The sequence below is a fragment of the Barbatula barbatula genome, assembly GCF_947034865.1.
Source record: "Barbatula barbatula genome assembly, chromosome: 10".
Lineage (NCBI taxonomy): Eukaryota > Metazoa > Chordata > Actinopteri > Cypriniformes > Nemacheilidae > Barbatula > Barbatula barbatula.
This window is the reverse complement of record NC_136773.1, coordinates 18,948,997-18,972,285: the sequence shown is the minus strand read 5'-3', so window position 1 is coordinate 18,972,285 and position 23,289 is coordinate 18,948,997. Positions and strand designations below refer to the sequence as shown.

Below are 23,289 nucleotides of genomic sequence, written 5' to 3'. Positions count from 1 at the left end.
AACAGAAAGGAAAGGCCAAGATCTACACAGACCATAGACGAGGCGCTAAGACATCAGACATAGAGGTTGGAGATCAAGTGCTTGTGAAGCAGGATAAAATAAACAAGTTCACAACAACATTTCACAGCACTCCTCACAAGGTCATACGCAGAGAAGGTAACAGTGTTGTCGTTCAGTCACCCACTGGAGCAAAGTATGCACGGAACACGACATTTGTCAAGAAGTTTCTGTCTGTGGAAACACCAACATTGGGTGGTGAAATGGAATGTGATCAAAATTATGATGAGGAATGCAAAAGGGACTATGAAACATTTCAGAGAGAGGGAGAGATTCCTAAACCTTGCAGACCCCAGAGACAAATCAAATTGCCTGAGAGGTTCAGAGACTATATTGTTGAGTGACTGATAAGGGATAGGCTATGAAAGTAGGAAAACAGGTAAAAATTAAACTAAGAGTTATGTTGTGATTTAGTGCACCTGTTTTACAGTGTTACATGTTCATTGAATGTTCTAAACTGTTTCATGTTGTAAGAAAATTTGAATGAGAACTTGTTTAGTTGGGGTAAGTTCATATTCAAGTTGAGGGGGGATGTTGTGTATTGATGTGACGTCATCAGTGTGGGAACACACGGGAGAGGAGAATAAAAGATGGATGACAGGTTAAACTTGGGATCTGTGTGGTTCGATCCGAAATAACCAGAAAGGTTATAACACTGTGGGTGCAGTTGGTAGGACGTTATCTGTGCTAAAACCCTATAAACAACTAGGAATTTTGTAACGATTCAATGGTAGACAGCGTAGGTATTTCTTGGTCAAAACTGTCAGTTGCTTAGCTGTCACCAGCTGTTAGAAAAATGCCAAATTCAATTTGCCCAAACACAAACATTTTGGCTTTGTGTCTATTGTGAGAAAAGCAGAACACAATTGTTCATTGTACATGAAGTTCATACCACATGGAGCATGCTGCATGATGACAATGCGTTTGGTTCTCTAGTCTACATTATATGCAGCCTTATATAAAAGTGTCTCTCTTGGACAAGAACCCAATTATGTTAGTGTGTTTAGTCAGCAATGATCAGATTTAGGAGAACATACAGTACATGTCCTATAAGGGGCCAGACTGATCCCTATTTGATTCCCACTTTTGTAGCTTAACTGATATGCTTTGCCGAATCTTAGCTGTACGTACATTTATGCTTTATTTAAAAGAAACCCATAGCTTAGAGCACCGTGTGTCCTTGCACCGGCCTCTCCATCTTCACTGTGTTTGGATCACACTCAAGCATCTCTCTGATCCATTCATCATTCAATGCCCCTTCAATGAATTCCTCTTGACTGATCACGGCTATAAAAAAGTGAAACAGATGTTGGTTCATAATGGTATTTGTAATTAGCACAGTAAGAATTTGTATTGTTTTCAGCACCGAAATCTGCCCAAAGGTGCTTGAAATGATCTGTGCAATTGAAAGTGCAATGTGATACAACTTTACCATTGTTGTCTTTGTCCAGCCTTTGAAATATCCTACTGGTGCACTCTTCAGCAGTCAGTGGATCAGGTTTGGTCAGTGATGCTGCTACACTCATTTTGTACACGGCCTAAGAACAAGCATGAACTTGCAATTATATACTGCACTCTAGTGGAACAATGAAATATTTTTTTCATATCAGAATAATTATCGTAAATCTATATAAAATGTCATACAAAAATGAATAGCAATAGTTCCAAGTGACAATTGCCTACCTGCATGATTTCAAGCATCTCTGACCGTGTTATGGCTCCATCTTTGTCTTTGTCATAGAGTTTGAAGGACCAGCGAAGCTTCTCCACTGTCGAACCCTCAATCAGCATGCTGATGGCTGTCACATACTCTCTGAAGTCTACAACTCCATCCTGATAGATGACACAAACATGTTATAAGACTTACCCTCAATACACATACTGAGACCACTAAATAAATATTGCTGTAGAAATTGTTACACTTGACAGTTTTGGCAGATGCTTTGGTAAGGTTTTGGTATTGCTTAACATTATGCTAACATGAAATAACAACAATACTTCTGCAACATTTATTAATCGTAGTTCATGTTAATTGTAAAATGGCCTATTTTTCAAATCTAATGTTGTAACTTAATATCAATCAATAATGCACAATGAACAAACTAAAATTACCAAAAAAATGCTGAACAAACATTTTGCCCATTGTTAGTTGTTATCTATTGTATCTAGGCCTGCTAATGTTGTCAAAAAGGCCAAACCTTCTTATTATGTTCCCACTGATAGAACTTGTCTTGCGTGAAGTTTTAGTAAAAACACCAGGATTAACACATCACATGTCAAGTCAGGTGACAAAGTTTAATCTAGTTTTTGAGCTCATAATACCCCATTGTTATCTAGCGTGCGGAAGATCTGCTCTGCATACTCCGCAGACTCTTTTCCCACGGTGCCATTACAGAAGTGACGTCTGAACTCATGAAGTGTGATCAATCCACTGGGACACTCGTTCAGGAATTTCCTGGCAGACATGGAATGAGTTATTATAGTTTTTAGTTTAGTTTTTTATATTAGCTTTTATTTTTAGATTTTAATTTTAGTTAGTTAATGCTTTTATCTTTTGATCATTTATTTGTTTGTTTTTTATGTTGATATGTAAGATATCTTTTTATTTCTGTTCAATTTTAGTTTTGTTAATTATTATAATTTTAGTGCTTTAAACTTATTTCAGTTTATTTCTGAGGTCACATTTAAATTTTTCGTTTTGTGTCCAATACTTTTTAGGCCACTATTTGATTTGATTTCAATGAACAGAAATGTTTTCTAAATTTTAACTAACCAAAATGAACTGGATAGGGAATGTGTTCATTTTTTATATAGGCCAATATGGACAGCTATCATTTAATCTAAAAGTATTAAAGTGTAGCTGTAGACTAGTAAAATAAATTAACTTATTGACATATTTAGGCCCACACTTGACAAATTATAAATATTAAGTACAATCTCTGGATAGCTTACGTTACGCAAAGAAAAAATATATTCCTATATAATACTTCTCATTAAATTAGAAATAAATACACGGAATACATTGTTAATATATTATATAAAGTAAAATTTGGTCAGCAGCAATTCCTGTTTAAATTGACAAAAGTACATGCGGTTTCAATATGGAAATCTATTTTATATATATTGCATTATATTTTCCAGTTTTATATATATATCTTTTTAAGGTCAATGTGCCCAAGAAGATCAACTGCAGGTAACGTTTAACACATTAATAGTTAGTAATGTATACTAATGTTTAACCAAACCAGTGACCAATTTTTTGTCTTCTCTAAAAACATTATATTGGTTGTTTTTTAAGTAACAAACTTAAAAGTATATTGTACTATCATTAAAAATACATGGTTAGATATCTAATGCAATGATATTTACTGTCAGATATTGAAAATAACACTGCAGAAGAGTTAAGCGAACAGGATCCAGGGTAATGAATTAAGGCTTAATAACCAAATTAAGAAACTGAGCTCTATAAACATATTTACTGCATATAAACACAGCTAAATTACACATAAAAAATATAATACAAAGTAAAAGTATTTTTTACAACACAAAATGTTCCAGAATAAAGTAAAAGGTCAAGACAAACGCCCCTCTGGGTTAAGCAAACAGATAACCCTTATGGGAGTTAATATGGTCTGCATGGCAATGGAAAGGACTTTAAAAAACATTTGGCACAACCCATCCTGACATATTTTAAGGCTCTGGAACAAATGGTGTTTATTTAGCAAATAAAACTTCTAGATGACAACAAATCACATTCATGTATGCCATTGTATAACCAAATGCCAGCTGACAGTCTAGTCTACATTTTGCAAACTTACCTGAACCATTCATAAAGCTCAGTGACGTATGTACCACCTTTTCTGCAGGGTAAGGTTGCAGCCTGTCCCATCTTCATCAGTGCTACAAAATCCACAAGTTACAGATAGATATATATATATATATATACACACTAGAGCCCAGCTTACTTGCCTTTCACTTAATCACTCTTACACAGATCTTTTACATCGGTGAAATGAAACGGGACTAATCTCCTAGCAGAAGGGCAACAGGCAGGTAAGTGAGCGAGTGAGTTACACGAGTCAAATTAACACCTGCATTCAAGGACACGTAGCTGGGAGCAATAAGCGATATGTCCTAAAAGAGCAATAGTACATTAGGTGCTAATACAAAGTTAGTAGTTTCAACAAAAGCTAGACCACTACCTGTTGCGAGAAGAGGGTTAGTGTACTTTTTTGTTCTTCATCTGTATGCCACGTATTCACAGAAGAGGTCTGTTTTAAGTCGTTTTTTTGAAGGTTGAGAGAGATGTGGTTGACCGGACCAATCGTATCAAGTTGGTTCAGCAATCTAGTTGATGACGTCACACAGGTGGCGGAGTAATGACGTTCAGATCGAATTAATGTCAAAGTCTTGCTGTAAATAACATACATTCCATTTAAGGACATCTTTTGTTATTATCTGTTGTTTTATTTCACGATTTTTGTTATTAATTTATAGTCCTCCTACGGCTACGTCATTTCGCACAGGGATTCCCCAGTGTCATGCGCACTTTTCAGCGCTTTTGTTTTCTTGACAAACTAAAAGATGTACAATTTAATTTGTATATATTTAGATTGATGGACATGGAATGCACTGCATGTTGCTTTGATCAAAAGCTCAATGCAAGTCTACATGACATGTCATAATAATAAGGAACCACAGCTCTAGACCTTCTAACATCAGCCCTGGACCTGTAGTTCCAACCACGAAACTTTCCGATGCTGCTTGCGATGATCGATGGTACGATTGTGGAAACACTTGGATCGTTGATCTATGCTGGAACGACGGATCTTGCAACCATAGATGGCCAACGATGCTTTTGGGAAACGCACCCCTGGTCGAGTAGTTTTATAATCCATACGTATTAAAACATCACTTGCGGTGTGTCGCTGAGACACCATCACACGAATGTGAATGTATTTGAGAACCTGCTGAAGATTGGTTTTATGGATTCTTCAGCATCTTAAGACTTGCATAGATGTGATAGATGTGTGCATAGGAGATCTGACAGCACAGGGCAGCTGAGAGTTAAGAGTGCTCAAAATACCTCTGTGGTCAAATTACTTTGGTATATTGGTAAGAATCACACCTTTCGTTGTGCAAGGTCATTGCATTCCTATGGCACGTCTGCACAATCACAGTAAATCAGTCCAGTAATGCTCATTTTTTAAAAGAAGAAAGTTCGGAAAAAGCGGAATTCATTAAGTTGCCTGGGCAAAGCAGATGATGGCGTTTTAGAAGAACATGAGCAAAAAATACAGAGAGAATCAGTATCTTAGTCGTCTTCCAATGCTGAAGTCAGGGAATTATTATTACAAAAAAGGACATTGCGAGTATGAATCGATCTTGAGACAATTACAACAAGATTATTTTGTCAAGGTCTATTGTTTTTTTAAGTATGCACCTAATCGGGTTAAAAAAAAAAAAAATCACACATTGTGAATATAAAATCCTGAAAACATGTTATAATGTTTTCTGTGGTCAGTACAATAAATTTCACCACCAAGTGAAAATTCATCCCTCAGTGGAACAAATGCAATATGTATGACTTTCCATACAAGCTATTAAGCTCCATAAAGGACAACAAAGATCCATAAAGATACCATAAATAAACCCAATGAATGTATTACAAGCTATAAGGAAGGGATTCGGACTAACATCGTTGTACAGAGAACTTAGCTTTGCTCCTTCTCAATACACTCTTTTGTTATGTGTAAATGAGCAATGCTCTTCCATGGTACACACGTTTTTTTTAAAGTAAATAATTCATTAGCTTAGAACAACATTAAGGTTACTAAATGACACATTTCCCCATTTTAGATGCTATAAAGTATTCTTTACGCAAGTGACTCCTCAAAATTTCCTACCGCTTGAAGCTAACAGCTTAAAATATATATCGAATCATCTCTCCTCATCACTTTACTGCGTTATCAAAACAAAAAGTGCTTATGTTAGCATTTTAAAGTTCAGTTTAGCCATTCCCATCTATGAAAAAGGGATGATGAATTCCCCATATGCAGAGTTCAGATAAAACTCACTACAAAAGAACTAGTGATGACTAAATGAACCCCTGAACAAGCCATGAACGCTATCTTTACACTACCAGAGCTCAAACAATCGGTTCGTGGCTTATTTTTAATAAAGGATTTCAAGGGTTTATATTCCACGCAGTATAGTTCCCTGAGAAACCCTGCCATTATTTGTGGACAACTTAATGCTTCTGTGAGTCCATCTCATCTGAACATTCCTTCACAACAGCAGATCGGCACGACTCTATCACACTGTTTGAAGAGCAGCAGGGCAGTCTAAGGGAAAAGCACATATTCCCCCGCAGGTTTTTAGACGGAGGAAAAGAAATTGTCAGGCCTAACGGTGATCCTCAATTTACACGTTTCTAAAGTCTTTCAAGTACTTCTGTTTGACCACAAGCGCTCAGCAATAAAACCCCACATTGTTATTAATTTTAAAACATTGAATGAAAGACCCTTACTGCTTTAAACCGGTCAACTAACTAACAGGCTTTCCCTGCCAAAAGGAGTCCCATTTCGAAAAAAACTAATAATCCAGCTTTGCTTTAAAGCATCAGTACAGAGTTCAAGTGTTGAGTGACTAAGGAAATTGTTTTGAAATCCTGACATCACAAGATCGTTTTTGCCTGGCTTGGCAGAGGCATGTTTTTCTCAACACGACGTGCCAGGCCAAGAATGTCTCTCCTCGATCCGTGCCAAGGACATCAGAGCTGAGATGAAGAAACTGCACACCAGACCAAACAAAACCTGGTCCTGTTGCTTAAGATATTCAGCTCCGAGAGACCCAAAGAGTCTCTCTTACAAACTCTGAGTTCCTTCACATTATGATCTTCAAGGGTTAGCCATCAGATGATCTGCCACGCAGTACAGACGTATTAAAAAATACGAATAAATTAAAAACATAAAAGCCACAGAACTGTCAAAGGCCTGCTGCCCGGTGAAAGTAAATGCATGTTTCGAAATCTCCGGATTAGATGAAAGAATAAGATGTAGCAGTGTTCACAGAGACCAGTGCAGCTCATCAAAGTCCACAGCCTCACCCAGGTTGGCATCGGTCTCCAGTAAGCTCATAATGACGGCCATGGCTGCCTCATCTGTGCTCAGAGCACTCAACCCCGGGACCCCCTCCAGATCCAACTGAGAGCTTGCTTCTGAAGGACACGAACAGAAGTGACAATGGATTATATTTTTAATGAATTAAAGAAATATGTACAGTATCTCAAGTACCACATAGTTGCCAAAACCTAGAAATGTAAGGGTACTAATTACCTTCATTAACTAATGGCATATGTCTGCTTGTCTGACCAAGTGTTCAGAAAATCTGATTAGAAATGAAAATTCTGTGATCATTTACTCTTGTTATTTCAGACCTGTACGACTTTCTTTCTTCCGTGGAACACAAATGAAAATATTTTAAAAAATGTTGTTAAACGTTGCTTGTGGCGCATAAATAATTTGCTAAATTTTTTATTTTGTGTAGTACATCATTATAGTTTTAATAACTTTTTTACTGAATTTGAATGAGCAATTCAAAGTAATGAGAATAAGAAACAAACAAAGTAAAACATGGTGAGAGCTAGGAACAAAAGATCAACAGTTAGGTACGACATTTTACAAAATGTTTTTTTCCTGGTGAACCTCAACTTATACATGTCTGTAAGGTCTAACTGTAATCCACTAACAGCACTGGCAAATTAAAAAAACTGAAATGAAAAAAATGACGTAACATCTACCCATGAGATTTTCACCCGCTATAATGGCCCCAACCCGTGCTTCCTCCTCTGTGCTCGACTTTCCAGGCATCTCCATGTCTGTTGCTTCCCCGTTTGGCACCTTAAAGCACGAGGAGCACTGTAGTGTTAGAATGGGGCAACAAAGATCGACACTAGCAAAGCTGATTTTTTAAACACAGATGGTGGACTTACGTTGCTGCTGGTCTGTGCCAGTGGAGACTTGTCCTGTGGTAAACTGAACGGACTCGTGTTGCCGCTGGATGGTGAGGAGTTCATCCTTAAGAAAACAGTGTGACATCAGAAGCCATGTAGGGATTGGGAAAACTAAAATGTTTGTAAACGTTCTTGTCTGTTTTGGGCCGACCCATTTCTTGGATTTATAATTATAATAAAGGAAAGAAACAGTTGTTTTACCTATTGTAGTCCATTATCTCATTGGCGATTTGGGTCCCTATGGAGCCAGCATAAATCATGGTGCCTGATGCACTGGAGATACCCGGGATGATTGGAACTTGCTGGGACTTCTTTGCATCATCTGTGAAGCAAAACACACAAAATCACATCGGGCACGCGTGGAGTGTATATTGTGATTTATACACAAATCAAATTATATTGAAACATACTTTTCTGGCTTTTGTGAAATAGATATCTAAACGGATGTAAGGCAATCCCGTAACATTACAAATGTAACGTACACCTAGAATACCTGGCAACACAACATATTTATAACACTTACCTTCTGAGGCCTTAGAACTGCTAGGCTGCTCGGCTTTATCTCCTGATCCACATGGATTACTTTTACCGCTGAGTCAGTTGGGAAAATAGTCTGTTATCTTAACTCAGGAGTCTGTACAAATTCATTTAAATCATGTAATAGCAAACAAGAGATGCTGGTACTTACGATATAACCGTATTGGTTGACACAATGTATTCTACTTCTTTGGTCCAGGGATTTATAAAACTAAACCACTGACTTTGTAAGGTGACAAAAGAGCCATGTTTTGTTTTAAACTTATAGCAATTTGTCTCGATCTTCTCTTTACTCCTCAGCACTGGAAAGAGACCAAGATGCAAGTTACATGAACAGTATTCTGTGTATGAAACAGCATACATATTTACTTAGCTTACCCAAAAATAAATAGTGTGTCATTATCTACTCACCCTTGTGTTGTTCCAAATCTATATGACTTTCTTTCTTCCGTGGAACACAAAAGGAGATACAAGGCAGAATGTTACTGACCGCCAGCCTCAGTCACCATTCACTTACATTGTGCGAATAAAAATGCATCAACATTCTATGAAACTTCTCCTCTTGTTTTTCCCACACAAGAAAGTCATATTGGTTTAAAACAAAATAGGGGCGAGTAAACAACCACAGATTCTTTTAATGTGGGGTAACCTAGCCCTTTAAAAGAAGATATTTAAGCACTTTTAGTTGTGTTTGCAATGTAATTTAATAGTATTCCATGACGATCTGTCCAAGATTGAAGGCCTTGCCATCAATAGCTGTTCTATTGTTCTTCAGTAATAAACTAATGAATAATGATGGCCGATGAGGATGTGTGTTCTCTTTACAAATCCCTTTAGATATCTGCCCAGTTTGTTTGTGCACTCTGTCTTTTTATTGTTCCCCCCAAAAATGTGTAAATTCTGTCATCATTGACTCGCTTATGTTGTACTTAACCTATATGACAGTTTTCTTACACGGAACACAAAATTAATAATCAAGCTAACAGCAGCTTGGACTTGAATAAAAGTGAAGATGACCACAGTAGTCCCTGGTCCACACTCACTTTTATTCAGAAAAAAAGCATATCGACGGACATTCTGCTGCTGTTTTTGTGTTCTTCACAAGAAAGTCATACAGCGCGAGGGTAAGTAAACAACACAGAATTTATTTTGTGGGTATCACTTTAATGGGAAACAATTTTGAAGTATACCTTTTCTGTGTCTATCTGCCAAATGTGGCAGGTCGTCCTGGTGGAAGTATTCATAGCACGAAGTACCTAGCAGCTCCTGGGGCAAATAACCCAGAATGGTGGTGGCTCTGTGTGGAATGAGTGGAGAATTATTAATCATCATATTTTTCACATTAAGGTTAAAGGTGCTGTTGGTATTTTTTCATGTTACATCACTTTCTCATCACATGCATTGGTTATCTATTTGACGCTTTAGAAACTTTGAAAGGTTATGCGAGATACCGGTTTAAAAGCCATTTTTATTTCAATTAAATTTTTGGATAATTTACACTTTAGCTTTATACTCTTCACATTTAACTGGAATACTGGAGTAGTTAAATGCAAAAGTATGTTTAATCAGATTCATCAAAATGGTTTCGTTCAAAAGTCTTCAATGTAAAAAACAGCAACACTTGTAAGAGAAATCAGATATTGGCAATGTTTCTTCAACAAAGAATTGCATTACTGTGCTACAAGCTTCATAAAACGTGATGTTGGAAGAGAACACAAACAAAAAATATTGTGGATTTTGTGGTAAATCTGTGAAAAAAGTGGCCTGGGGTGCGTTTCCCAAAAGCATCGTAACCTTAAATTCATCTTATAAAAATAATTGTCACCAATGGAGCTACGATCAATGTAGGTTTACAATGCTTTTGGGACGCGCAGCTCTGATCAGTACAAGCTAAAGAGTGTCATGCAAAACAACACCAATACAGTCTACCATTCATTAATATATAATTTGAAAAGAACATACTGCAGTCTGATGAAATAAAGAGTCAACATACCGTTGATCCACAAAGGTGAATTTGCCATCCATGGCATAGCGGGTGACAAATTCGGTTGGCTTGACCTTGATCTCGCCATTGGCCTGAGGGAGGGTGTGGGGGTGCACGCGGCCAACCGCGACCAAGCAGCTAAAGTGGGAGCTGTCTTTGTCCACCTCTGCCTCTCCCTCTGTACCTAGCTGCCGCGTGGGCCAGGTGCGCATGTAGCCTGTGCAGTGCACAGTACAGTACCGCTGCGACTCTGTTGGGGCAGACAGTCAATCACATGGCATGAGTTAATTGAGAAATGTGGTTAAGCTTCAATGTAAAACAAAGTTTTAGTTCTAATAGTGTGTTAAGAATACGTAAAAGGTACATATCCATCAAAAAAATTGTTAAGGTGAAGGTGTGTCATGTTGACGTTGCAATCCTTTACTTTTACAAAATGACAGCCTGCATACCTATTCCACTAGACACACACTATCTTTCTCTAAAGTCTGATACCACAGGTGTATAAACATACTTTATGTGTGTCTTGACTCCAGACCACCAGAGGGCACCATGGAATGAATGAAAGAGATTACAAGCGGTCACAAAAACCCATAAAGCCTTGACAAGAAGGCATAAAAATGTTTGTCGTTCATTGATACCATCTGGCCGTTATCGGACGCCCGCGCCTGGTCCGAAGTTAATCTCCGGTCTGTGTTTGTTTAATGGTCTGGCTAGTGGCTAATAATATAACTATTTATAATGTATTTAATGTATATTCGTATTTATTAAAATTATTATTTTAATGAATAGTTGTATTAAATAAACAATTTGTTAAATGGGTCATATAACTCTTGTATTTAAAGAAAGTTGTATGGGACACTGACATGTAGCGGTCGAACTTTGTATCACAGTCTAAATTTTAAATATTGGAGAGGCAAGTTTAGCCAAGTAACGGTTCCTCGAACAGAAACACGGTTTTACAAACAAGAAATTCAAGATGATAATAGAGTTACTGTGTTAGTGTTACTGACCTTTCTTTTTAGAGCCAGCAGCCTGAAAACCCTTCTCCTCTTTGACGGTCACTTTGTTGTACTTCATTCGACAGAAGAAGGAACGCCGCGCCCCGGAGCAGAGCCGAGCAACACTGACAGGAAGCTCAGCCTGCACCTGCAACCCCGCTACACACACAGTAAATAAAAACAGGGGTTGGGCGTGGATATACATTAATAAAATGCATTCACTTGGCAGATCAAGATTAGCATTCACAAAACGGTCTATTAGCATGTAACACACCAATATAAACTTACTTTTGGCGTCTATGAGGCGCTCACGTGGGTAGAGCTCCGATGCGGACAGCTGTTCCTTTACTTTCCCAATATCCTTGGGGTGAACGTAATCAAAAAGGCTCTGTCCGATCAACTCCGTCTGTGGAGAAAAAGGATCTGATAAGCCACTGCTGACTCATACGCTGTCAATAGCTGAATCATTTATCATCAGGAAAACAATCAAATGTTTTTCTAAAACATTAAAATACACAGGCTGCAGGTAAAAAGAGTAGCTTGAAATCACTCTCCAATACTAGTCAAAGTGTAACTACTTTCAAAACATTGGGTTTCATTCACTAAGCATGCGTACGCACAGATCTGTGAGTGAAGGGTACGAAAGTTTTTACGAACAAATCATGATTCACAACAACATTCGTACTAAAATGTATTATAAATATAAGAGAAAAGATAGGAACAGTTTAAAGCACACGTACACAAAAATCACAACTCCCTCTAAGACAAAATGTATGTTTGATCTTAGGATAATAATTAAATAATATAGCTACATCTATATCTATAGATCAGTATAATAACGCGGGCCCCACTGACTTTGTATGGACACAAAACCACTGAGACTTTTCTCAAAGTATGTTTTTTGAGCGTCAAGAGGGTAAAAACATATTGAAATAATTTTAATTTGGGGTGAACTATCACTTTAACAATTATAGTTAAACTCTCCTACCCGACTGTAGTTGAGGATTTTAGAAACCGACTCTGAGACGAAGAAAATCTTTCCACGGTCACAGCCAACCACAAAAAGAAATCCATCTGCAGCCTGCAGACAAAGAAAGAAGTCATTTAGAATCATTTAGAATTAATTTCGTAATTTCACAAGACGCAGTCAAAATGACCCATTTATATGAAATACTGTACATTATTTATATTCACACAGCTCACAAATTCGCCTTTATTTCCCCCCAAAAATACTACACTACAAGTACATTTACCCTCAGAACAAGGTGTTTCAGCTCATCATCAGGAAGGAACGCAGGTTTGTAATTGGCTTCTGCAAAGGAGCTGGTCGCCCCTGAAAAACAGAGGCCTTCCATTACATGCATTATATTTAATAACATCCATCAAACTTTAGCATCATAAGATGGCTTGACTAGTGCACGCTAGCAGGAAAGACAGTAACGGGTACCCTTGAGCGATTTGAGATGCTGGACAGCCATTCGTAACACAGTGAGTTTGTCAAGCTTGCGGGACATGGGGTTGCAGGTGGGAATCATTGCAGCCAACTCGTCGATCAGGTTATTCATCTTATCTCGTCGTCGCTTCTCAATTTGACTGTGAGGTTCCCTACAATTCCCAAAAAGACTTGTTCTGTTTTTCAAATCAACACAAAATGTGTTAAAAATGAACACATAATTTCTTGAGTGTTAAAGTCAACTTTCTGCTGTGTTTGATAATATATAATCAACAAAAATCACAATCGATAGATACAAACATACTGATTAATAATAATGTCTGGCTTCACTAAGGAGCTTTTATGTTTCTTTACAATGTATGTAGAGTTAGGTCCATAAATATTTGGACAGAAGAATTTCTTTTGTTATTTTAGCTGTGTATCAAAGTGGATTCGAGTTACAGTTTTATAAAGGATATGGTCTTAAAGTGCTCACTCTCAGCTTTATTTAAAGTGTATTCACATCCAGATTAGCTGAAGGCTTTAGGAATTACAGCTCTTTAATATGAAGCTCCCCCTTTTTCAAGGGACCAAAAGTAATTGGACAGTTGAATCAAAAGCTGTTTTATTCACAGGTGTGGGCTTTGTCAGGTGTCAGGTCTGGAGTTGATTCAACATGTGTTTTTTGCATTTGGAAGCTGTTGCTGTGAACCCAAATCATGGGCTTCAGGGAGATCTCCATGCAAGTGAAACAGACCATAATTCGATTTCAAAAACACAACAAATCCATCAGAAAGATGCCAGGAACGCCAAGAGTGGCCAAATCAACAATTTGGTACATTCCGTGAAAAAAAACACACCGCTGAGCTCAGCAACAAAAAAATTAGGGCGTCCACATGAGATATAAGTGGTGGATGATGATATGAATATTGCTTCTGTCTTCCGTTACATCACAAAAAACCCCAGTGACCTGTGGAAGTCATGCATGGAAATGGAATCACACTGCTTGAACACAATTTTACTGAGGATGTTGTCTGCCCATATCATGAAATATTCCAAGCCTTCTCCATATCTTTTATTCTTTTTAGTCTTATGCAGGCTGAAATTAATTTGATCTCTCCAAAAAATACTTTTTAGAGCTTGTTCGGCTATTTTAGAAGTCTAATCTAACCATCCAATTCCTGAGGCTTTAGCACCTTGTTGTGAACCCTCCGTATTTCCTTGTATTTGATCGATAAGCATTTACATACTTACCTCTTGGAGAGTGTTTGTCACTTGTCTGGACCTTGTGAAGATGTTTTTCTTTTTACTATGTAGAGGATAATGTCATCATCAATCATTTTAATATCATATGGACGCCTAGGATTTGTTTTGTTGCTGAGCTCAGCGGTGTGTTTTTTTTCACGGAATGTACCAAATTGTTGATTTGGCTGCTCTTAGCGTTCCTGGCATCTTTCTGATGGATTTGTTTGAGTTTTTTAAATCGAATTATGGTCTGTTTTACTTGAATGGAGATCTCCTTGAAACCCGTGATGAGGTTGCACAGCGACAGCTTCCAAATGCGAACAACACATGCAGAATCAACTCCAGACCTTGAACATGCTTTATTTATGAAGAAATGATTTAAGGAAAAGCCCACACCAGTGAATAAAACAGCTTTTGGATCAACTGTCCAATTACTTTTGGTCCCTTGAAAAAGGGGGGAGCTTCATATTAAAGAGCTGTAATTCCTAAAGCCTTCAGCTAATCTGGATGTGTATACACTCTAAATAAAGCTGAGAGTGAGCACTTTAAGACCATATCCATTATAAAACTGTAACTCAAATACACTTTGATACACAGCTAAAATAATAAAAATAGCTTATGTTATGTCATATTTATGGACCTAACTGTATTGCACAATATACTTAATACTGTAAGAATCCCTAGGAAAATCATTCTGAACTTTACTAATCTGAATTTGTAAAAAAGGACATTACTATTTACGTTTTAATGACATAGAAACAAAATTAGGCACCAAATTGTATGTAAACCTTAACTCAAAGTGATAGTTATCTCAAAATAAAAACATGACAGAAATAAGTAGGCTACCTGATACATTTAATTTTAAGTTGCTGGTCATCTCCTTCCGATCTGCAATGGAATAATGAATAATGTTAAAAAATTATGAATACAGTCATGAATCAGAAGAGCCATTTTGAGTTGTTAATAATGGGCACAGTACCTGCCCTGATCGTCCTCCATGTCCTCATCTAGATTCGATGCAGATTTTGTCTCCCTGGAAACAAAGTGGCGAGATGATTGATGAAGTGACTCATAAAATACTGCAGCGATTCGAAGCTTGCACTATACACAAACTACACACACTTCTCCTTCCAGTGCATCTGAACTCATTTAGAAAACTGAGATGGGTAATTCAGGCCAAAGGAGAGGACATTAGTCACACAATGAGACTATAACCATCTCTTCATAATCACACATGTACATTATCTCTACATTTTTCTATGTAAATTTTACTTACGGGGTAAGTATGTCCATGCTGCCTTTCCTCTTTCTGGGCAACTCCATGCCAGAGGCCATGCTAGCGGCTGAGGTGGGGGTCATCAAACCAGACAGAGAGACAGAGAGACCCTGAGGTTCATCTCCTGGCATAGACAGAGGAAGGAAATCATTTTAGTATAAGGAAGATACCAAAACACAACTTCAAAAAGAGAGCGCTCCAGTGTCCGATGGCGTATTATATTTTGGAACCAGGGCACAGTGGAATTGATTTTATAAAAGACGTCTAAAGAATCAGACCATCTGTAATTGGCGCACAAACAATCGAAGGATTTTGTTTCGCCAATTCAGAGTGATACTTTTTTTTCGTGTTGTGGTTAAATAATAAACAGGACATTGTAAAAGTCATCACTAGAAAGATGTTTTTAGTGTAATCTTAAAACCCAGACACCCAGTTTAAACTGTGTTCTTTGAGGTGTAGCAAGACAGAAAATCCACGTAAGGGTATCGCATTGAGGTACGGCACCCAAGCACAACACAGGCAACCTACTTCAACATGACAAAACACTGGCATTCATCTTTCCTTTTTTTCCAGATTTATTGGTTAGAAACAGTGTGCCATATGTGGCTAGAATTTGATATAGTCTTAAGCTTCCTGTACAAATAAGAAAAAAAGAAAGGATATTATACATCATGCTAATTTAAATATACCAGGGAGGTAATACTTTCTAGCCAACATTACATTTAGCTGCATTACAATTATATGTGGTTTCAAATTAAGAAATGATATCATTCATTTTTATATTTGATATTTACATTTAAAAAAATGAATGTACACTAATCCTCTCTCTCAACAGGTAGTGGTCTAGCTTTTGATGAAACTATTAACTTTGTCTAATCAACTATTGTTTTATTGCTCCTGTATGACATTTTAACTTATTGCTCCCTGAACTCTTTGTAAGTCGTTTTAAAAGCAAAGCAAATATACATTTAATATTTATTAAATATATAGAATGCTATGTTTTGTACATTGACAAGACTAAGGGACAACTGTCTGTAGGTTTGTAATTGAGACATATTCATAGTGCTATTGTGCTTTTTATAAGATGTACTAGTTGTAAAACAATATCTGTCTGTAAAATTTGTATCTGTTTATAAATAGAAAGATGACTTCTGATAACTTCATCAAATTAAACTATTAAAAAATAAAATGCTATTTTAGTTTTTTAATTGGCTATTAAAGCAAATTATAAACAGGATCAATTAGGTTATAATTATCAATCAAAAAATTATCAAAAAATGTAATTGTAAAAATGTTGGAGGAGCAAGTATTCATTTGAACCACTGGCCCAACAGCCTGAAAATAAATCGTCTTAATGTAAAGCACTGATTCCCTTTAATTTGTGCTACTGGAAAAAAACAGTCTGTTTTGTTGCAGATGTAAATTATTTTAAAGTGAGTGACATATTTGTGAAAAAATAAAGCCTCACGTTACAAAAATGTGACGACTCAAGAAATCATTACATTTACATTGATTAAAACGGAAGCCCAATGGTGTGTTGATCAGATTTTGCCTGAACGGTTTCCTCAATAAAAACAGTTTAAGGTGTTTACCTTACATGCTCAGGAAACATTGGTTAAAGATTGCACACGTAAATACTTTTTCTTCATTGCATACAACCAAAGTGCTTTCAAAATTCTATACAAAATAAAGAGTCACTTACTTTTACAGCTGAACCTGAGTTTAGGCAGGTCACAAAGCTTTTTCCGTTTGCCATCTGTTATTGCCATTAAGGGCTATATCCCATAATCCATTCATAAAGTCCACGAGCAGAGCATCTTATTCATAATCAGGCTTTTACGGCACGTTCTGTTTTCCCGCCAGCTTCACCTGCTGCTTTAAGCGAAGATCAACAGACACACTCCACCTCACCTGGCCATGAACCGCATCTACTGTATTGGCCAACGTACACGTGCAGGTGTCGCGTGTGGGTGTGTTGCTACGCTGTCACCAGGTTTAAGCGACAATGGAAAGGGCCAGGCCAAACACAGCTTGTGCCCCTGGCTCCTATATTTAACACCGCTTTGCAGGCCCAGTGACCTAAATAGTCGTTAACAGATCGGCAACAACCTGATTTTTAATCCCGTGTGCTGGAGTGAAGATCTGCCTCAGGATTATTCGGTTTTATGAGGGCTGTAGGAAGGACGCGCCCAATGGCAAATTGTCTTTCACTAGCTCACGATATTACTTGACCTCCAGTGACTTGCAATGAAATGCTAGCAACCATGACGATTATGTGACGTCATTCAGACAAGAGAAAGGCAAACTCACTATACATGCTGACGTCAGTAGCCACTGGGCCAGTTAACTCGCATGCACGTATACAGGTATAGAAAACACAATTTCCAATTTTAAATGTTGATTCAGACCCACACATTGCACAATGGTCCCTCAATCTCCTAAAGACAAAACACAAATTTAAGAAAGAAAACTTGAAGAATTGTGAATGCTTGCAAGGGGGAGAAAAATATCATGTCATAAAGTGACCTATTTAACCATCATAGGTTGTGCTGTTACCATGGAGCTCCACGAGAAACAAGACCAAACTCTAATTTACGTCAAACGCTGTGCAAGAAACGTGACTATAGTACATAAAAGTAGGTCAGCGATTCCATTGACTGAAATTCAACTTTGGCACGGTTTTGGCACCACACCTTGGTAGTATTTTAAAAGACCTGCATTCCATCAACCTGTTTCATAGTGTTGAATCATAAATTAATCTAGTTTAAACTGAACAAACCAATATGGTTTAAGAACAGGGATGGCCCAATGGCCTCAGGCCAGTGTGAGCCTACATTGAGTTACATTTGCATGTGATAGTGTGGGAGCATCACTAAAGGCTGGGTTGCAAATCATCAATCATCATATGCTATAGTATCCAGTTAACGTTGGATTATGAATTTAGCTGGATTATACATTATAGCAGCAACATTATGTAAACCAACTATTCTTGCAAATTACAAGATGATAAATTATTTGTTGCAACTTTTTGCTATACAAGCACAAATCTAGATACTGGTCTGACTGGGTCGGCATTTTGAACATTTCTTTTGAAAAATGTTTTGCACGGTTTTCATTTTAGGAAAGTAGAGAGTGCGACATATTTATTTTCATGTATCCCTTTCTGGTCATATTTATGATCTAACAGGCATTTAGGGAAGTCTCTGGCATTTTTATTTTCTTTAGGTTAAAAGGGTACTGGTTACGTTTTCGGGTTTTGTTCGAAATTTTCTCGTACAAAATAAACAATAGCATACATTTAAAAGGACTTGCATCTCGATTATACATTGTTTGTTTAAACAGAAAAGCAGCATAGCAGCTAATAAAGTGACATCAAACAAACTACTAATACTAATGAATTAAAACACAACAACAAAACTCTTCCCAACACTATACATTGCCAGTTATAATGTCCAACAACAAACCAACCCTGTTCAACCATCTTGAATATAACTCCGTTTGTTCAACCATCTTGAATATAACTCAGTTTAACACTATCCGATTTATCATATTGGAAGTCTATACGTTTTGTTTCAGTGTGACAGAATCTTGTTGTATCTTTACTACAACAAACTCTAGAAGGAGATGTACGACATAAAAAACAGTACCAAAGAATTCCCCAGTTATGCAGACATGACCTAATTTCTCAAACACTACAACGGTGCCTTGCCTTTATGTTTGTCATTTTTTTCTATTGACTGATTAGTAAAAAAACTCAATTATGACTATTTTGATAATTGGGTTATTTTAATTTGATGACTAACCAGGAAAACAGAAATCTGTTAAATATTTTTTAACACTCCTAAAGAATACAAATAAAATGTTAAGAAATTATATATTTCTGTTTTTCCTTTTAACAATTCTTTTGTAAATATCTCAAAGCTCTGAACATTTTTTCTAATGCTTTGAGCTTTTAGAAGTCTTGTAAAAAAAAGATAAACCTCCTAATGTATAATTTGTCACAATGAACTATAGGGTAAAGGTGCTACATATGTCCGATTTAATTTCGAGCCACAGGAAACGTACACATCCATATAAATAAATCTGTCATTGTATAGGTGCTCAAGAAAGCAAAAATAGTCGGGATGAAGTGGGTTTGTATTAAACTAGAAAGTGGATGTCAGAGATGGAGGAAATATCAATTCTGCCTGCTGCTAGCACTGCTTCATGCAAATATGAAAACCAGAAATAAAACACACTTTAAAAACATGTGTCAAACAAAGATTGTGAATCACCAGTAATGCAAAGCAAAAAACAATAACACATAAGAAACCATCGTATGAAGATCCATTGCTTGTTATCGAAATTGACATGCATGCTTTCTCTACCGACTATAATTATTTACAATTTAAAACATCTAACTGGGTAAGCAAAATAAACAACAACAAAATCACATGAGCAAAATAAACAACAACAAAATCACATGGTCTATAGACTTGAACAAAGGAGGAAGTCAAGATGTGTAGCGACAGGCACAGCAGCTAGCTCATCACCTAAAAATATGTTATGAAGAGATCCTTTGGGCCGAGAGCTTGAACAAGACTTAATCAGTTTAACAAAACCCCATAAATTCATGAAAATGACAAAAAAACCTACATAACAGAGAAAGGTCAACACAAGGGAACACGATACAATGACCATTTTATTATAAACGGTCATCTTATTATAACAAATAAAAATGCAATCTTAAGTGATCAGCATAACAATTCAACATTTATAAAACACGGTTCGCTCTTCCCACTGGAGGTGTTTAAAAGTGCATTTCTCAACAATTACATGAGATCAATTTTAATTTTACCCTCCAGAACCAGTTTTAATATAATTTAATATAAAACTGTTTTAATATAAATAATAATACATATCAATTAATTAACAATTAATTCATTAAAAGCCCTACTTTATGCAAATAATAAATTTTATTAAAAAAAATACATTTAATAATTCACAACGTCCTAAATAAAATCATCTTGTGCTATGTTTTTGCGTTTTATGTGATAAGTGCAAATCTCTAAAATCATCAATGGTAACAATTTAAAAAAATACGATTGTGTACTGTACAAACACCTTGTGCTACTTCATAAGGTTCCCAGGGTTCTTTCTGAACAATTTTCCAGGATTTGCATTTCATTTTTAGGATATGCCAACCCGAATATATCACATAGGCTTAGGTCTTTAATAAATTGCTGACAATAAATAAAATCACTGAAATGACTGGAATCTTTAACTATACGGCCAATTACCTTAGAGACATACTTTCCAGATGAGACCCTACATTCCAGTCATTTTCACTGTTAGGAAAGAGAAGGGGGTCTGCCACAAGATAAACCAAGCTGACAGACGACTTACGTTAAATCAGTTTAATAAGAATAAAAGGCAGGGCTGTGAACATCCAATGCTTTTGTGTAGATCGTGTAAAGCCTAGTTGTGTAAATGATCAGCGATTGAAGAGAGAAAGCAACTCATGATGAAGAGGAGGGCATCATCCCGGCCGTGGCCTAAAAGTGTGCCGAGTTTGACCTACATATTACACAACAATCAAGTTACAAGGTTCGGAACACACACTGAAAAACTGACCACATCAAGCACAAGCACAACTATATGACCTCACAACACTAATGATTTATATATAAGTCACAAGACAATTTCTCACAGAGAAAAGGCATGTGTGCCAGAAAGTGTATCCGTGTGACCAGAAATTTAAATCTTAACTTTACATACCTTTCCATTAATACATAGGTCTGAACTTTGAGACCGTTTAAGAAAATGACTTTGAAGAAATGTAATAAACCAAATATAAAAAACATCCGGAGACATTTGAGAAATTAAATGATTATAAGCATTTTCTTTTAAACAACTGTCAGTAATAATCGCTCAATGGACAAATACAGAAAGGATTAAAAACATTGAATTTCCAATACAAGCTTTGGGTAAATTAGTCATATATGCACAATACTTATATAAACGAATATTTGCCTTGTTTTCTGGATCACACACTCATACACTCCATGCCCCGTTTTTTTGACCGTGCAGAGGTTCGAAAAAACAACAAGTTGAGCTGAAAATATAGAAACCACACTTTCCCCCACAAATGCAAACCAAAGCTGCCAAAAAGGACCACCGGCAAGCGCTGAAACACGTAGGACTACATTTGAGACACAAAATCGAGGTAGCATAGCCACTACAGACCTAATGTGAACCTGCCAAGGCCTCGCAAAATAACTACGGCACAACATACTACATCAAATAAACGGGATAACAACAGTGTTACAATATAACCAGCGCAATAACGCTTTGTAGCGTAAAGACCCAAAGTGTGGCACTGTGTGTCGTTTTTCGGAGCGCTCGTCCGACGCGCTTTGCGCCGTCTTGCTAGAGTTCGCTCTACTGAACTACTGACCTAGTTTCGAGTGCGCAAACCAATCAGCGGGGAACACCGCGAGCTCCCCTGTCCTCCGCACAGCAGCGCAATCTCTCCACGTTTAAAGCACACAATAAAACATACGACCACGCAGCCCCGTCCGGTGTTTTTAAATAGGCGAATTACCCGTCTTTTCCCACGTCGTTCCGTCACCGCCGCCAGCCGCTGTATTCCTCGCCGACATGGCTGGAGCCGGTTAGCCGGGGCCCTAGACTCCGATGCTGCATGTGGAGAAGGAAGTCGGTAGTAGATATTTGCAAAGGGGAAGAGAAAGAGGTGAAGGCTGAGGGGGCGGGCGGCGTTGCCCGTGTAGTTGCGTTAATGTTTTTCTTTACAACTAAATAAAATGGGAGGGCGGGCTGAGCGTAGAAACGTGCCGGGAGAGGACACGATTGAATCAGGACAGTGGTTGAAATCCGGGAAAACGCGGAAGACGACGCAGAATCTCCTTTTAACGTCATCAACGCCGCCTTCTCTTCGGTCCGGTCCCTCACGTTACTAACCTAGTAAGTCACGCGATACGTTATGCAAGCCGAGAAAAATGCGGTCACGGATGAGATGGGGGTATGCGGGACTGAACTGAACCGGCGAGGCATGGCAACGCTGCATCATCTTTTCGAATGCAGTATGTGACGTGATCATATCGTAAATGGTACTTTTTAATGTTTACATAACATTAAGTTATTCATGCGCCATAATATTTATATTTAGAGAGTTTTTTTGTCCTTACTTCGACGCATACTTGAAGCGTTATATACTATATACCCCTAACATTCGGTGTCGATTATCATATTGTGTGACATTTTCGTCTTAAATTTCTACAATTAGTAGAATTTGAGATACACACAATAACTTATATGCACAACAACAAAATGCTTATATCACAATAAGAGTTTAGAGAAACATTTGTTTCGCTGATCTTGTTGTAATCCTTTTCTATCTTATTTTATCTTAACTGTTTGTGATCAATACAAATAGGCATCTGTCATAAATGTGTCGAAGTATGCATTATTTTAAGTATTTTGAGCCTTCAAAGTGTTATTGTTTAAATATAAATAGATATAATAGAAAATGCAAGCAGTCGCCAGAAATGAAAACAAGAGTGAGAATAAATACTCATATTTCTATCAGCTAATATATATATATATATATATGAAGAGTTTGGTTCCAAAATGAGATAACAAAATCGCGTTTTTTAATGTGCATTCCAATTAGGCTACTATCAATTAAACTGCAGTTGGCCATAATAACTAAATAAATACTGCTAACTAACACGAGAAAAACATGAT

The 23,289-nt window shown here is 37.1% G+C and overlaps 2 protein-coding genes across 2 annotated transcripts; both read right to left on the bottom strand.

Moving 5' to 3' along the window:
• Positions 1–713: 713 nt before the first annotated feature.
• Positions 714–3,946, bottom strand: LOC306899261 (guanylyl cyclase inhibitory protein; the record flags this gene model as incomplete). The annotated part of the gene is made up of 5 exons (XM_079465391.1): positions 714–1,344; positions 1,490–1,595; positions 1,741–1,890; positions 2,380–2,512; positions 3,876–3,946. 5 exons carry the CDS (start codon positions 3,944–3,946, stop codon positions 1,220–1,222), a joined length of 585 nt encoding a protein of 194 aa, XP_079321517.1. The 3' UTR covers positions 714–1,219.
• Positions 3,947–5,099: 1,153 nt separating this feature from the next.
• Positions 5,100–22,484, bottom strand: bmal2 (basic helix-loop-helix ARNT like 2). Its single transcript, XM_079465386.1, has 17 exons — positions 22,127–22,484; positions 15,544–15,667; positions 15,247–15,300; positions 15,114–15,155; positions 13,038–13,195; positions 12,844–12,923; positions 12,579–12,671; positions 11,879–11,996; positions 11,603–11,749; positions 10,602–10,842; positions 9,799–9,905; positions 8,760–8,910; positions 8,595–8,662; positions 8,273–8,393; positions 8,051–8,135; positions 7,859–7,958; positions 5,100–7,276 (listed from the first exon to the last, which is right to left on the bottom strand). Exons 1-17 carry the CDS (start codon positions 22,182–22,184, stop codon positions 7,125–7,127), a joined length of 1,899 nt encoding a protein of 632 aa, XP_079321512.1. The 5' UTR covers positions 22,185–22,484; the 3' UTR covers positions 5,100–7,124.
• Between the last annotated feature and the right edge of the window lie 805 nt (positions 22,485–23,289).